This window comes from Dama dama, chromosome 10, assembly GCF_033118175.1.
Source record: "Dama dama isolate Ldn47 chromosome 10, ASM3311817v1, whole genome shotgun sequence".
Taxonomy (NCBI): Eukaryota; Metazoa; Chordata; class Mammalia; order Artiodactyla; family Cervidae; genus Dama; species Dama dama.
In genome coordinates this window covers 3,070,360-3,084,804 of record NC_083690.1, presented here as the reverse complement: position 1 = coordinate 3,084,804, position 14,445 = coordinate 3,070,360, and the positions used below count along the sequence as shown (strand labels likewise).

General features: G+C 51.0%; 1 protein-coding gene across 8 annotated transcripts in view; it reads right to left on the bottom strand.

Moving 5' to 3' along the window:
• The window catches only part of MAPK8IP3 (mitogen-activated protein kinase 8 interacting protein 3), a 42,462-nt gene extending 29,462 nt beyond the window's left edge, over positions 1 to 13,000 (bottom strand). For all 8 annotated transcript variants that reach the window (XM_061152511.1, XM_061152515.1, XM_061152512.1 and 5 more), the window contains exon 1: positions 12,607 to 13,000. In XM_061152511.1, the coding sequence (XP_061008494.1) occupies positions 12,607 to 12,924 (318 nt within the window). In that variant the 5' untranslated portion in view covers positions 12,925 to 13,000. The remainder of the gene's footprint in view (positions 1 to 12,606) is intronic.
• Positions 13,001 to 14,445: the final 1,445 nt, after the last annotated feature.

The following is a 14,445-nucleotide window of genomic DNA, read 5'->3' as shown; positions in this document are numbered from 1 at the left end:
CTCAGTGGCCCTGGGGGAGGGGAGGGCCAGACAGCTCCCCAAGAGTGGACACCACGGCCTTCTGACCAGCTGCCTGGGAAGTCACTCAGGGCCCTGAAGCCGGAAGAGCCCACACGCTCATACGCTCACTTTAACCTTGAAATTCTTAATAGTTTTTATTTTTGATTTTTTAAAAACAATTAAAAAAAAAAAACCAAAAATTTTTTATTTGGCTGCACTGAGTCTTATTTGTGGCATGCAAGATCTTTAATTGCAGCATGTGAGATCTAGTTCCCTAGCCAGGGATCGAACAGGGGCCCCCTGCATTGGGAGCACGGAGTCTTAGCCCTTGGACCATCAGGGAAGTCCCTCTTAATAGTTTTTAAACAAGAGGCCTGTACTTCCAGTTTGACACTGAGCCCCACAAATGATGTAGCTGGTCCTTGTGCAAAAGACTGAACTGATTCCTTTCAATCCAGAGCATCTAAAAGAGGCCAGGCGTACTGCCCTCCTAACATGTATCTCGGTCACTGCTCAGCTCAGGATGCCATCATTTGTGGAATAATTAGCAACCCTCAGCGCTGCTGATTCTTTTAAAAACGGTGAGAGGGGCTGTTGGTCTGGATTTGGAATCTGCACCTTACGTGGTAGTTTTCTGAGCAAGATTATTCCCAGATCAAGTGAGAAGAAAGCACTTCACAAAGGAAAAGAAAATCCTAAATGTTCTTAGGAGGAGACTGAGCTTAACTCTGACAGCCTGGGGTGAAGGCGGGCTCTGGTCCCGGGGGATGGACCAGGTGGGGCCCCCCAGGACGCATAGCCCGGCCACAGCCCTGATGGGAGCTGTTAAAACCTCGCTTTTACTACATGGAAAATGGAAATATTAGTAACAAATTTCATTTGTAGGAAGCACACACGTCAGCTGGGTTCTGAGGACGTCAAGAGGCTTCAGGGGATGGGAATGTGAAGCAGCTTGTGGGTTCCAGGTTTCAGGTGTCTGGGGGAGTTGATGAATTCACGGTGGCCACAGCCGTACTTCCCGTAACACGTGCACTCAGCCCCTCAGCCCCACTCGGGGCCCCAGAGACGCTTCTCCCCACAGCAGCTTTGCAGAGGTCTTGCGCTGAAAAGCACTGGGACTCCTGCCCGAAGGATGCCTCACCCAGAGCAGTGACAAAGAGGGCAGGACCGAGGAAGGGAGTGAGAAGGAAAATCTGCACTGATGACATCATATGCAACTTAAGTCAAGTAAATGATGAAGAATATACCTGCTGCCATGAAAACCCACACAAATGGTGCAGCTGCACGAAAAACTACAATAAGCGGTTTTGAATGACTGTGGTCATGACCAGCATATGAAGAACAGACATGATATTAACTGACTAGTAAATAAATTTTTAAAATTGGGTAATTTTAATTCTTATTACTAAAAAATGATAAAAACATATACTTTTACAGAAAAATCATATGAGAGTGTTAAGTGAACTTTTAAAAAAAACAAACATAGTTCTGCTGTGCTATCAATGATTAAACAACAAAACCAAATTCTAGCATCCAGACAGCGTCAGATGAAACAGGGAGACATTCTTCCAGACTCCCGTGTGCGTGTCTGTGTTGGACGGGCCGTCATTTTGTACACAGTATCTGGACCTGACTCACTCCCTCGTCTATGCTGGCATGTCGTTCCACACCAAGAGCGGTCATCTGCCATCCCACTTCTGATAGCTGTATGTATGTTCCCCTGAGGGTGAGTGTGTGCAGGGCAGAGTCTACACAACAAGCGCTGCCTCTTGCTGGACTTTCAGGTTGCTTTGCTGGTGGTTTAGTCGCTTAGTCGTGTCTGACTATTGCCACCCCGTGGATTGTAGCCCACCAGGCTCCCCTGTCCACAGCTCATCATGTCCTCTGTCCAACTTTCTGCTACAGGCCCTTACTTACAATTTGTAAGGACTTATTAGATGCATTCAAGAATTTGTCTTCCATGCTGCAAGTATTTTTCCCAGGATGTACTTTGTGTGCAGTATAGAAGTTCACTTACTTCTGCACCATTTACTTAATAATTTACCCTTTCTTTAAGGCTTTGAGGGGTACTTTGTCATCTGTTAGATTCTAAGACTATTTCAGTCTATGTCTGATCCAGTAACCAAAGGTTTCCTTAAACTTGCAGTGTTATAGCATCTTTTAATGGATAATATACAGTCCACTTCTTCAGTCTTCCTTATCACTACTTTCTTGGTTATTCCCACTTGTGGGAATAATCCTTCTTGATTAAATGGAGAGTCATCCTCAATCACTTATTTATTTATTTATATACTTATTAATTTGGCTGTGCTGCATCTCATTTGGGTATTCGAGGCATCTTCGATCTTGGTTGCCGCATATGGGATCTAATTCCCCAAGGAGGGATGGAACCTGGGACCCTGTACTGGGAGCACAGAGTTTTAGCCACTGGACCATAAGGGAAGTCCTTGCATTTACTGTGTTTATTTTTTGATTCGGACACAAATGAAGCGACTTAGCAAGCATTTTTTGAATCAGCATTTTACCTGCCAGAAAGCATCAGTTCTTTGGTCCTCAGGAAGGGGTCCTTGCTTTTCACGACAAAATGCTCAGGGCTGGACTTGGGAGGAAGGGAAATCTCACCCTGAGCCAGTGAAGAGTGGTGGGATGGGGCAGCAGGAAGGGGGGAGGCGGAAAGAGGGAAATTCTCCCTCCCTGTAAACAGCGCCGGTCCTGCGTCCAAATTGGAACACCAAGGTTTTACACAAAGAAGAGCACTCTGTGTGCCAATCATTTCCCTACAATTCCACCTGTATCGCATCTTGTTACCTGCATTTCATAGTTGACAGTCAGCTAAAAAGATTTTGAAACAAAAGACGATTTAAGAGAAACCAGATTGTTAAGAGGGTCAGTGAGATGTTTCTAGATCCGTCCTGATAGGTGATCACTAAAACCCAACACAGAGGGGCTTCCCAGGTGGTGCTGGTGGTGGTTTAGTCGCTGAGTCGTGTCTGACTCTTGCAACCCCATGAACTGTAGTCTGCCAGGCTCCTCAGTCCACGGGTGGAACTGGTAGTAAAGGATTGACCTGCCAACCAGGCCACACAAGAGACACAGGTTCGATTCCTGGGTCAGGAAGATCCTCCGGAGGAGGAAGTGGCCACCTGCTCTAGTATTATTGCCTGAAAAGTTGATGAGTGAGTGAAAGCTTCTCAGTTGTGTCTGACTCTGCGACCCAGGCCAGAATACTGGAGTGGGTAGCCGTTCCCTTCTCCAGGGGACCTTCCCAACCCAGGGATTGAACCCAGGTCTCCCGCACTGCGGGCGGATTCTTTACCAGCTGAGCCACCAGGGAAGCCCAAGAATACTGGAGTGGGTGGCCTACCCCTTCTCCAGGGGCTCTCCCTGACCCAGGAAAAGAACCTGAGCCTCCTGCATTGTTTACCAGCTACCAGGGAAGCTCAGTAAGTGTTTGATTGAATAGTTCTTGATTTAAAACAAAATATTTGAGAGAAAAAAATCCAATGCAGATTGACAGCCCCCAGAGGCCTGGTCACGCCATAAATCAGCTCATCCGCTTCTCGATCACCATCGGGTGGCAGCATCTCCCCAGATGAATGAGAAGCCCCGAGAAACCCCCGGGGGGACCTCTGCCAACTAGAGGGCCAGCCCTCGGCCTCTCTGCTGGGCTGGGCCAGCACCGGGACGCTGAAGGCCCTTGGCGGGTCGACGACCGCCACACTTGGCATTGTGGAGGAGCCATTCTTTGCCCACTGCCTTGGAGGTCAGCCTGGAACCAGACAGAGCTGACTAGGGGCACCTCGGGGGCTCTGCGCCCACGAAAGCATCACACACACAACACGCTGCTCTAAGCTTGAAAGATGTCCTCTTTCTTCTTCTGAAAAAACTCTTACATTATTACAGTAATTTTAGTTAATGAAGAGGCAAGCTATCTCTTTAACTGAAATGGAAGATCCAACATCACCTTCGTCAAATATTATGAGGGATAAATAATGTGAAGGACTAGTGCCTGGCCAAGACTAAACAGGTACTGAGTCTTTACTTTGCATGAGGAACCGCTCGGGATGAGACTTGGGATGAAGTAAGAATTCCCTGGACAAATGGGGTGCAGCTGGTGGGATAAAGTAGGGGCTTTGAGGCTGATGGTGAAGTGAGTGTGGACAAGTGGTTGAAAATCACAGTTCTCTAGAATGAGCGGAGGCAGCTGGGGGAGGCGGGGAGAGGGGTCAGGAAGGAACTCTACTAACGGGGCCAAAGTCACAAAAAGTGCAATAGGTGTTCTCAAGGAAGCAGAACATACTTTTATTTAGAGATCATTTTATTTATTTTACTGATTTTTAAAACATTGATCTTTATTTATCTGACTGCGCTGGGTGTGGCACACGGGCTCTTCGATCTTCATCTCTGCATGCAGGATCTTTAGTTGTGGCATCTGGTTCCCTGACCGGGGATCGAGCCTGGGCCCCTGCATCGGGAGCGGGGAGTCTTAGCCAGTGGACCACCAGGGAAGTCTCTTGGTGCAGCTATTCAATCTTTGCTTTGTGTGAGCAACCCTCAGGGCTAGACTTGGGATGAAGTAAGACAAATGAGAAGCAACTGGTGTAATGAAGCAGGGGCTTCGAGGGGCTGGGGGCGAAGTGAGTGAGGAAAGGAGATAGCAGCTGGGGGAGGCGGGGCAAGGGGTCAGGAGGGAACTCTGTTAACTGGGTTAAAGTCACAAAGATTCAATAGATGTTTTCAAGGAAGCAGAACATATTTGTATTTACAGATCATTTATTTAAAAAAAATATTTATTTATTTGGCAGAACTGGGTCTCAGTTGCAGCACACAGGATCTTTAGTTGCAGCATTCGGAGGCTAGTTCCCTAAGCAGGAATCGAACCCAGGCCCCCTGCATTGAGAGCTCGGAGTCTTAGCCACTGGACCATCTGGGAAGTCCTAGATCATTTGCTTAAGATTTAAGAGAGTCAAGAATTTTCAGGGGTGGGGCACAGGGTAAGTTAGTTCTATAAACAAGTCTTCCGTAAGAAAGCTAAACATTTTTCCATTTATTGAATATGGCCATTTCAATTTATCCAATATGAATGGGAATGAGAAGAATAAAAGTCTTAATTGACAGCATTTGGGTTGAGTGGGTCGGCCTGGTGCTGGATGGTGAAAGAGAATGAATCTCTCGTCTGAGACACGGTTCACACGTGGCATGTCCTCGGGACACCCCCAGAAGGCTTGGCCAGAGCCAAGTGAAAAAGACACACACCAATGACATGTGTCAATTACACGCAGCACAGATCTGAGTTTGTTTGGAAATGTCATCTGTCCAACCAAGACTATTCCAAGTGTCACTTAGCACCTAGTAACACACAGAGGTTCAAAAACATCTCATAAGAAATCTTTTGGCCCCAAAGAGCAACGACGAACAACAGACAGTTGAGGAAAAGGCATCAGGGTGATTTAACCTGGAATGCTGAGCTGGGAAACCCCTGATTCCCACGTCTAAATACCAATTTACCACTCAATTCCCTTTGAAGCTTTTGTTTCTAAGATATACTTTCCCCTCCCTCCCACTAAAAAAAAAAAAAATGGCTCTGTTTTAAAATTAAGCTTTAGTTTTTGGAATTTGCTTTTTGGTGAATTTCAAGGTACATACTGAAGTAATCTGAGGGTGTGGGCTCTTGTAAAATCCAGGAATCAAGGAAGATTTTCTCAGTGTCCCATGGGTCGAGAGCATTTTTCCCAGTCTATACATAAAATCCAGCTTAAGGAGTAAACTGACTGCTCGTGTCAAATACAAAATTAAGACAACAGAAGCCAGCACCCCCAATTTCAGAACACGAGAGACATTACTAGGCAATCACTCCTTGTAGCACGGTCATTAGAATTCTGGTAACATTCACAACAGAGGGTTATTTTACTTAAAGCCAAAGTAAATTAAGACATTAACTCCAATCCTTCCCTCTTATATATGTCCTTTAGGCCAGGGTCACACACAGGAGATAATTCAATTCTGGCTGAATTGAAATATACTCAACAGGAATCAAAGATTTTGTTCTTTTGCATGTAATTCCTTCCTGAGGGTGAGGTGCAGAGTGCACTTCCAAAAGATAAAGCCTCTTCTGGGGTGTCTGATCTCAGGCAGGCAGAGCAGTGCAGGCCCTGTGCCGGGGGAGACCCCTCTCCAGACGACGGTGAGTGCCCACTGCTGTCAGCGACTTCTGTCACAATCTAGTATTTACCGGATGCTCACTGACGTGATGAACTTGTGAGACCTCACACCTCAGAGGTTTTTCCCAGGCTTTCTTCCCATATCCCTCCACTGCTACCATTTGTGTCTAAAATGCAGTGTGGGCAGGTGGGAGAGAGGGAGGGAGGGCACGTCTGCATTCAAGCTTCAGACACAAGTCTGCAATCAGGCTGGGCTTCCCAGGTGGCGCCGGTGGTAAAGAACCTGCCTGCTAATGCGGGAGACATAAGAGACGCAGATTCGATCCCTGGGTCGGAAGCTCCCCTGGCAGAGGGCATGGCAACCCACTCCAGTATTCTTGCCAGGATAATCCCATGGACAGAGGAGTTTGGTGGGCTATAGCCCATAGGGTTGCATAGAGTTGGACATGACTGAGGTGACTTAACACGCATGCACCCTGCTATCAGGCCAGTGGGAAGGAACCCAAGCACTAGGTTGGATTCATTTCAGAAAAAGCAAAGATTCTTCATTGAGGCTAAAGGGACCACTGGGTCAGCATCTGCCTGAGAGGAATCCCAACAAATGGCATTGGTTTAATTCACACAGATTTTCAAGAGCTGGTAAGACAGACAGGAAAGATGTGTGTGTGTGTGAAATCTACACACTTTAACACATTATACACTTATTTAAGTATTTTATGTTAAATACTAATACATACTTTGCATGTTGAAATCCATATTCCATTTCTTTACTATATATGACATGGTTGTTACCAGAGGAAGGAAATGAAGAGGAAGATAAGATGAAAACTAAGTGTCTGGGTCTGGGAGAAACTTCCCAGGGAGAAGTTCCTCTCCAGTAGGTTGTGCTCTCTGAAGCGTTCCGAGCAGTTTACACAAACTTCAACTTCCTAACCTGCTCGGCTTTTACCTCCCTCTCACTCAGCCCAACGGGACAGACCAAAGGATGCAGTCTTGTGTCCGGAAGTGCACACTGCAAGCCCGAGGTCTCACGCTGGGGGACCCGCCCGGATCTGGGTCCAATTTGCTGGGGGAGGGGGCTGTAAGGGGCCACACGGGGTCAAGGGGCAGGAGCCCCAGCTGCAGCTGAGCGGAAGGAGGGCCTCCAGGGCGCTGGAGCAGAGGCAGGGCCGGGGGCCCACCGCTGCTGAAGATCAGAATCCAAGTGCACCGACCCTGTCTCACAAGCTGCCGCTGGAGCCATGCTCTGCCAAACCTGGTGCTCCCCAAAGCTCTTGACCGTGAGGGGCTCAGCGAAGGTCACTGACTTATGACTCCATGGCTCTGGGTGTTGGCGAATGTTTTCTTCCATGGGGGGTGAGCCTTCCCTGCCCTGGTGAAAGGGACACCCTCCTGGGACACCCCGCCAGCTACCAGGGCATTCTAACCACTCAGTTCTCCTGCCCGTCTTCCAGAGGGGACTGATTGACACCCCACAGCGGGCTGTACTTGGCAAGGACGGGACAAATGAAAGAAGGACCACAACCCGGGTGAACCTCACGTTGTTATGCCCGTGAGAGAAGTCTGTCCAGACAAGAACACATACTGCAGGATTCCGTTTGAACAAAGTTCTAGAAAGTGCACATGAATCTACAGTGACAGAGAGCAGGCTGTGGTCACCTGGGGAGGCGGGGGAGCGGGGAGAGACCATGGGGGCAGGGGCGCAGGAAACTTTGGGGACGGTGGAGGTCAGCGTCATCTTGACTGTGAGGATGGTTTCTCGGGTGTAGACGTGTCAAAAGTCCCCAAACTGCACACTAAACATTACAGTTTAGTGCTCTGACCTCACAAAGAACAGAACAGAAGGCGGGGCTCCAAGGTCTAACCGTGAGCTGTGTGCACAGGCTGCTTTCGAGGTGCTGGGGATTCCCTCCAGACCTCTCCTCAGCCTCTTGAGAATTTCATCACCTCTCTGCTGTTTCCTAAATAGCTAGAATACCCTTTTTTTTTTTTCCCTCATTAATATTTTCTTCTGTTCTCCTGTTTCAAAACCCGCTACACTTTGGGGTCTCCTCTCTTTGTAGAACATGTTCACTGAAGGAAAAACACTCCCCCTTTTAAGTCCCCTCCTTTCTTACCAGAGGCTATGAAACAAGTCACAGAATTTTTCCTGCCTGCCCTTACAGCTGAGCCACACCATCCACGGCTGCACTGCCCAGTTCCCCGGTTCAGCCACGTGTGGCTATTGAAACTTAAAATTACATAAAAATAATAAAAACTCATCCTCAGGCACCTGAGCCACACGTGAAAAGTGTGTGGTCCTGTGTGGACATACACAGCAGAAATTTTCGTCCTCACGCAGAGCTGTGTCAGACAGATGGATGGACGGATGGCTGAAAACCACAGAGAGTGGCCCTGCCCTCCAGGAACGAGACGGCTCAGCACGGGGCAGGAGCAGAGGAGAGCCGCGTTCCTGCCTCGGGCGCACACGCAGGGGCAGCTGGCATCTCTGTGGGACCCGACCTTCGGGCAGGAAGGACCAGAAGGGCACTGCCCCTGGTTGAGCAGGAAGCAGAGACTCTCCGCCCTGCGGGGCCTGCTTGTTTCCATGTTTAGGGAGAGTCTGGTGTGACTGTAGAGCTCTACTGGACCAATATTTAGAGGTGACCATGCAAGGCAGCTCCAGGCACCAAATCTTAATGGCTTCCTCTAGTAAAAGCTAAGAACTGAAAAATAACTGCTTTAACACGACAACATGGCAGAAGAAGAAACTGCTCACCTGTCCAAGCAGGGGTGAGTCTACTGTCTGTAATGTGGCACGTAGGAAGAAAACCTCCTGATTCAGTATATTAATTCACTTATGAAAAAATGCCAAGTGAGCCTCACTGTGGAGTCGGATAATGGCTTCTGCCCCCTCCAGCTTCATGCTGTACAAATAACTCTCAGTGAAAAGCCTTACTTTTGTACAAGGTGATTCGACACACAGTTTTGGATAGAAATAAACTTCCTAGCTTATAAATGCTGAGCAAACACCCACAGCCCCATCTCACCGCACTGGAGTCCCTGATGAGGAGGAGGGGGTGTGTCAGTAGTAGTTTCTTTAGGGCCAAGAAGATTTTCAGGCAGAGGAAGGCTAATAAAACCACACCTTGTCTCTCGGACACTTTGCCCTTCTGTGACCCAGCACTTGAGCCCTGCGCTGCCCGGGATCAGAGACAACACGGCCTCGGCCCGAGCTTCCCTGCGGCCACCGTGGGCAGCGCTGCCTGGGCCGCCCACTTGCTCCTGGCCATCCTGATCAGATGCCCATTTCCAACCTTCTTTCCCATTGAGAAAGAACTCAGTGGGTTTTAAACACGTTGTATGGGATGCAGATTCAGCATTTTTAAGATCTCTGTAGAGGTTTCAGAAGCCAGCAGCATCCATTTGGCCCTGCAAGTCTGAGCGGGACTTGCTGGCCCTGATGACAAGGACAAAACCCTCACAGTCAGAGACCGCGGCGCCCCACGCTGGCCAGCCGAGGCCACCCAGTCAAGGTGCTCTTCCCTGACTCGGCTAGATCGGCCTTGCCGCAATTCTCCAGACAAACAACAGCCCATCATGGGACTTGGCACTTGAGATGAAAGCAATGTGCCACCTCTGGCAACCCACTGGCTTTACAGGGGGTGCCGTGTGGCCAGGGCAGCCAGAAAGGGGGAGATGGATTGGAGGGTGTGTGGCTCCCAGAGGCGAGGCTGGCACTCAAGAGCCTGCAGAATCTGGGTTGGGGCCCCTCCCGGGCCCCACCATCTCTAGCTACCGTCACTCCCATGGATGAGCCACCTGGGGGCCAGAACAGACTCGCCATCTCTCACTGCGACTTTTATGGTCAAGAAGTGTGGGGCAGGGGCGTCTGCCCTGCTTCAGGCTCCCTCTAACTCTGCAGATTCCGTGTGCTCAGAAGGCTGCAGCGGCTCAGGTTACCCAGCTCTGACTAAGCCTTCCTGAGCAGGGTGACCCCAGAGCAGGAGCCACTCTGCATCACACACGCGCCTGCAGCCGGGGCTGGGTCAGCTCCCGGGTCTCAGGCCCTCATCTCTGCTCTCAGGCCCCGTCTGCAAAAAGAAGCCAGGCCACCATGTATACTGGTCTTTTCTGTCTGCTGGATTTAGTAAATGAGCTCAAGTGCAAAAATGGTTACAGCGTTTGCCCCCCCCCCCCCCCGCCCCTTTTTAAAGATTTTTTGACCTGGATGGGTTTTCAGTCTTTTGAATTTGTTACAATATTGTCTGCTCTATGTCTGTTTCTTAGCAGCTAGGCATGTGGGATCTTAGCCTCCCAACCAGGGATCAAACCGGCGCCCCCAGCACTGGAAGGCCAAGTCCCAACCACTGGACCACCAGGGAAGTCCCTGGCCCTTTTCTTGGTTGTAACCTCACATGAAGTCTCTCCAAGGGCACATCCTAAGCGTCAGATCACAGCCTGCGTGCCCACCAGCCAAGCGCTCCTGCGCTCTGTGGCCCTGCTCAGCATCTCTTAATGGCGGGGGCGGGGCGGGGCTCGGCCACCAGGGCACTCTCCCCAGGCTGCCCGCGCACCCGGCTCTCAGTCCAGGGGCGGCAGCGGGAAGGCCAGAAGCACTCTCGTCATGGCTACACTTGAACTGAGCACAGCAGCAGGGGCCTCAGCCACACAGAGCTAATTGTTAGGCTAGAACGTTAGGATTCTCAACCTGAAAGTTGTCCATCTTTCTCCTTTTAGTTTCTTCTCTTCCACTATATTGACCACACAGATACAGGACAAAAGAAAACAAACCTACTCAAAACCTCAGTGAGGCATCAAATGGCGGCTGAGAGCAGTCAGAGAAGTGGGCGGTGCTGCCTAGCATGAGGCAGCCACTGGCCCAAGGCTAGTGAGGGGAGCCCCAGCGCTCCAGCCTGGGGGTGCAGCTCTGTGCCCTCCCACAGCAGCATGACATGGAAGGAAGTCAAGGGTCAGGGCAGACTTGGTCCTGGCCTGGTTCTTCTAGACCATGTGACCTTGGCCCACCCCCAGTCCAGGCCAGTTCTTTCCCCAGTAAATGCCTAGGGCCACTCTGAACTCTAGGATTCCACAAGCTCTTGCACCCCCTTAAGTCGAGAGTCCTAAATCAGTTCTGGTGGAGCCTGGCATCCCTATCAATAGGCAATCGCCTTTTGACAGATGGATGGAAAACCCAGGAGCAAAATAAGCCACTGTAAGTAGGGACAACACAAGGCATGGTGGAATTTTATAAACAAGCTTTAAACCAAACGAAGAGGACATAAACTGCCCTGCCTTCAGAAAACGCCAAGATACTGAAGCAATCTTCCATTTCAATACTAAAATAAAAAACATGTTAACCCAAATTAATTAAAAAGAAATTTAACTCATTTAATAAGAAACTTCCTATTCATAAGGCAAAGAGCATCACCTAGTGCCTGGAACATCAGAACGTCAGGGTTTAGAGATCACCCAGGGCAGCCGACTCATATGACTGATGGAAAATCAAAATCTGGAAGAGGGGCAGGCGACATGGACAAGGTCACAGACGCAAAGTAGGAAGGAGAACCCGGGGCCCCCGAATCCACCTGGCTCTGCCAATGGGGCTAAGTATTTCATAGTGAATGAATGAAGGTAAGAGGTGTTCCCTGCAATGCATGACTCTTCTAACCGGTTCACAAATAAGTGAGCTCCAGGCTATGGAGGTATCCGAGAGGACGACTGAATACTTCAAAATTCTACTTTTATCTTCTCAGAAGCCACAGTGAAATTTCTCAGCCTTTCCCACATAAGCTGACTATCTTCCCAACGGAGGAAACCACAGAACAGAGCACTCGCCTCCAGAAACCTGGAGTCTTTCGTCTGATGCAAGAAAAGCAACCTAACCATGGCTTTGGTTATGTGTTTACGTCAGTCACCAAATTCACCCAAGTCACCGACCCTCAAAACACTGGGTCAGAGAGGCACGGAAAAGATCCGACAACACCTCTTCTGGCCGCAGATCCCTAAGACCATAAATCGCCTTCCTGGAAGGGTTTAGAATTGCAGCAACCAGAAGTAGTAACTGCGGTCTTGAACACGTTTGCGCAAAACACACACACAAAAGCAAAAAGAACTGGCGTCTGCAATGAGAGGGGGATATAGAGGAGGCCCGGGAAGGTTTAAGGTTGTAAGGTCCCCCAGGGACTCCAGGTGATTCAGGGCTGGGGCTCCCGGCTGGAGCAGCCTGCCAAGAGGAGGAGGGAGCCAGGGCTCTCCCCCGGGTCGGGCTCACTCCCTCGTCGGGCTCATCCCGGGGTCGGGCCCACCTCCCGGTCGGGATCACCCCCGGGTCGGGCTCGGGGGCACTGGTGGGCTGGGCGGGGCGGGAGCTGGGGCCCGCGCAGGGCGGGGGCTGAGGGCGGGTCCCCGGGCGGGGCGGGGCGGGGGTCCCCGGGCGGGGCCCCGGCGCGACCGGCCCACGCACCTCCTCGGCCTGCTTGCGCAGCGCCTTCTCCCGCTCGTACTGGGTGAGCAGCTGCTCGTTGTCCTCGCGCAGCAGCTCCAGCTCCACCTCGTGCTCCTGGTTCTCGCTGAGCACCGAGTCGAGGTTCTCGAGAACGTTCACCACGAGAGGCATCAGTTCCTTGACCACCTCCTCGTCGTAGCAGTGGATGAGGCGCTCGAACTCGCGGTAGATGGAGCCCGCCAGGCCCGACACCCGCTCCGACATCACCGAGCCCGAGCAGTAGTCGTCCTGGTAGACGACCACGCCGCCGCCCTCGTCCATCTGGATCTCCATCATCGTGGCCACCGCAGCCGCCAGCGCGGCCCGCTGTCCGCCGGCGCGCCCGCCCGCCCCGGCTGCCCGTGGTCCGCAGGCCGCGGCCCTTCGTCGCCGCCGCAGCCGCTGTCGCCTCAGGGATCAGCCGCCGCCGCTGATGCTGATGCTGTGCCCGTCACTCAGCTGCCGGAAGTCCCGCCGCCCGGAAGTCCCGCCCGCCAGACTACGGGGGCGTAGCCCGCCGGGGCCCCGCGGCGCTGCGCCGCTAGGGGTCGCAGGGGCCGTGACGTAGGAGGAAGCCTGTCTCCGGGCCGGAAGCTCGGTCGAGCCGGGCAGGGAGCACTCACTTCTCGTCACGCGTCCTCCCGCGTCCGCGATGCCGGCGTGGACTTTTACGAAGTGACGGCGTCTGTCCGAAGACTATCTATAAATGACCCTGTACGGTTTAGGGACTTAGCGAGCGGCCGTGTGCCCACTCTTGCCTCCAAAGAAATGGGCGGTATCCTCGCGCGCCCCTCCCTCCCCTGAGGTGCTCGCAGTGCGGGCCTGGTCGCTGTGGACTTGGCTGTGGAGCTCCACTGCACAGCAGTGCGTGCTCCTCAGAGTAGGCTCTCCGAACTCCCTCCCCAGGGCCCGCGCCTTCCCGTGTTCCCTCCGCAAGTTGACCGGCTCGTCCCTAAATCCAGTAACAAAGTCTCATTTAGTTAACTTCTGTGTCCTGATAATTGTGCAACTTCTTCAGATTTCCTAGTTTCACTTGAGCTGTGTAACCTAACTCCTACACCGAGTTTTTAATTTCAGCGACTTTTGGGGGTTGCAGGACACGTGGGACCTTCTTTGTTCCCCTGACCAGGGATGGCACTTGTGCCTCTTGCAGTGATGGTGGGAAGTCCCTCAGCGGTTAAATTTCCATTTGTCCTGCTTGACTAATTCTGCCAGTTTTTATAGGTTCTTATTTCTTCCACTTTTAGCCACTTGATTTGCATTTTTTTCCACTGTCATCTGAGATCGTGAACCTAAGACATACACTTTCAGCTTTGGGGACCACACAGATGGTGTGAATCCTGATCAAAAACCCATGAGTGGTAGCTTAGTGCCAACAGAAATGCTTTTTATCCCTGTCCTTCCTGATGCAGCGCTTCAAAGTGAGGTCCTACTAACCTGATTGCACTAATGAACGTTCCTGCGGGTCTGGCCCTAAATACTGTTGCACATTGTTCCCCTTGCTCTATGGGTGCTCACCCACCCCACGGAGAAACGGTTGGCGCTTTCAATCTCACATTCAGCCTGCCTGGGGTTTGATCTGGCCAACTGGAAAACTGAGCCTGAAACAATTACCAACCTACTAGGAACATTAGGAAGACCATGAAAGCGGTTTAGTATCATCTCTAGCAAATAGTAAGCATGCAATAAATATAGACTTGTTTTATTTTCTCAAAATGATAAGCCAGGACAGATGAAATGTTTCTTCTGGTGAACAAGTTACAGAGGAAGGTTGTGAATGTTTGGGGGAATGTCTGAGATTTCTGCCCTAGCCTTCTC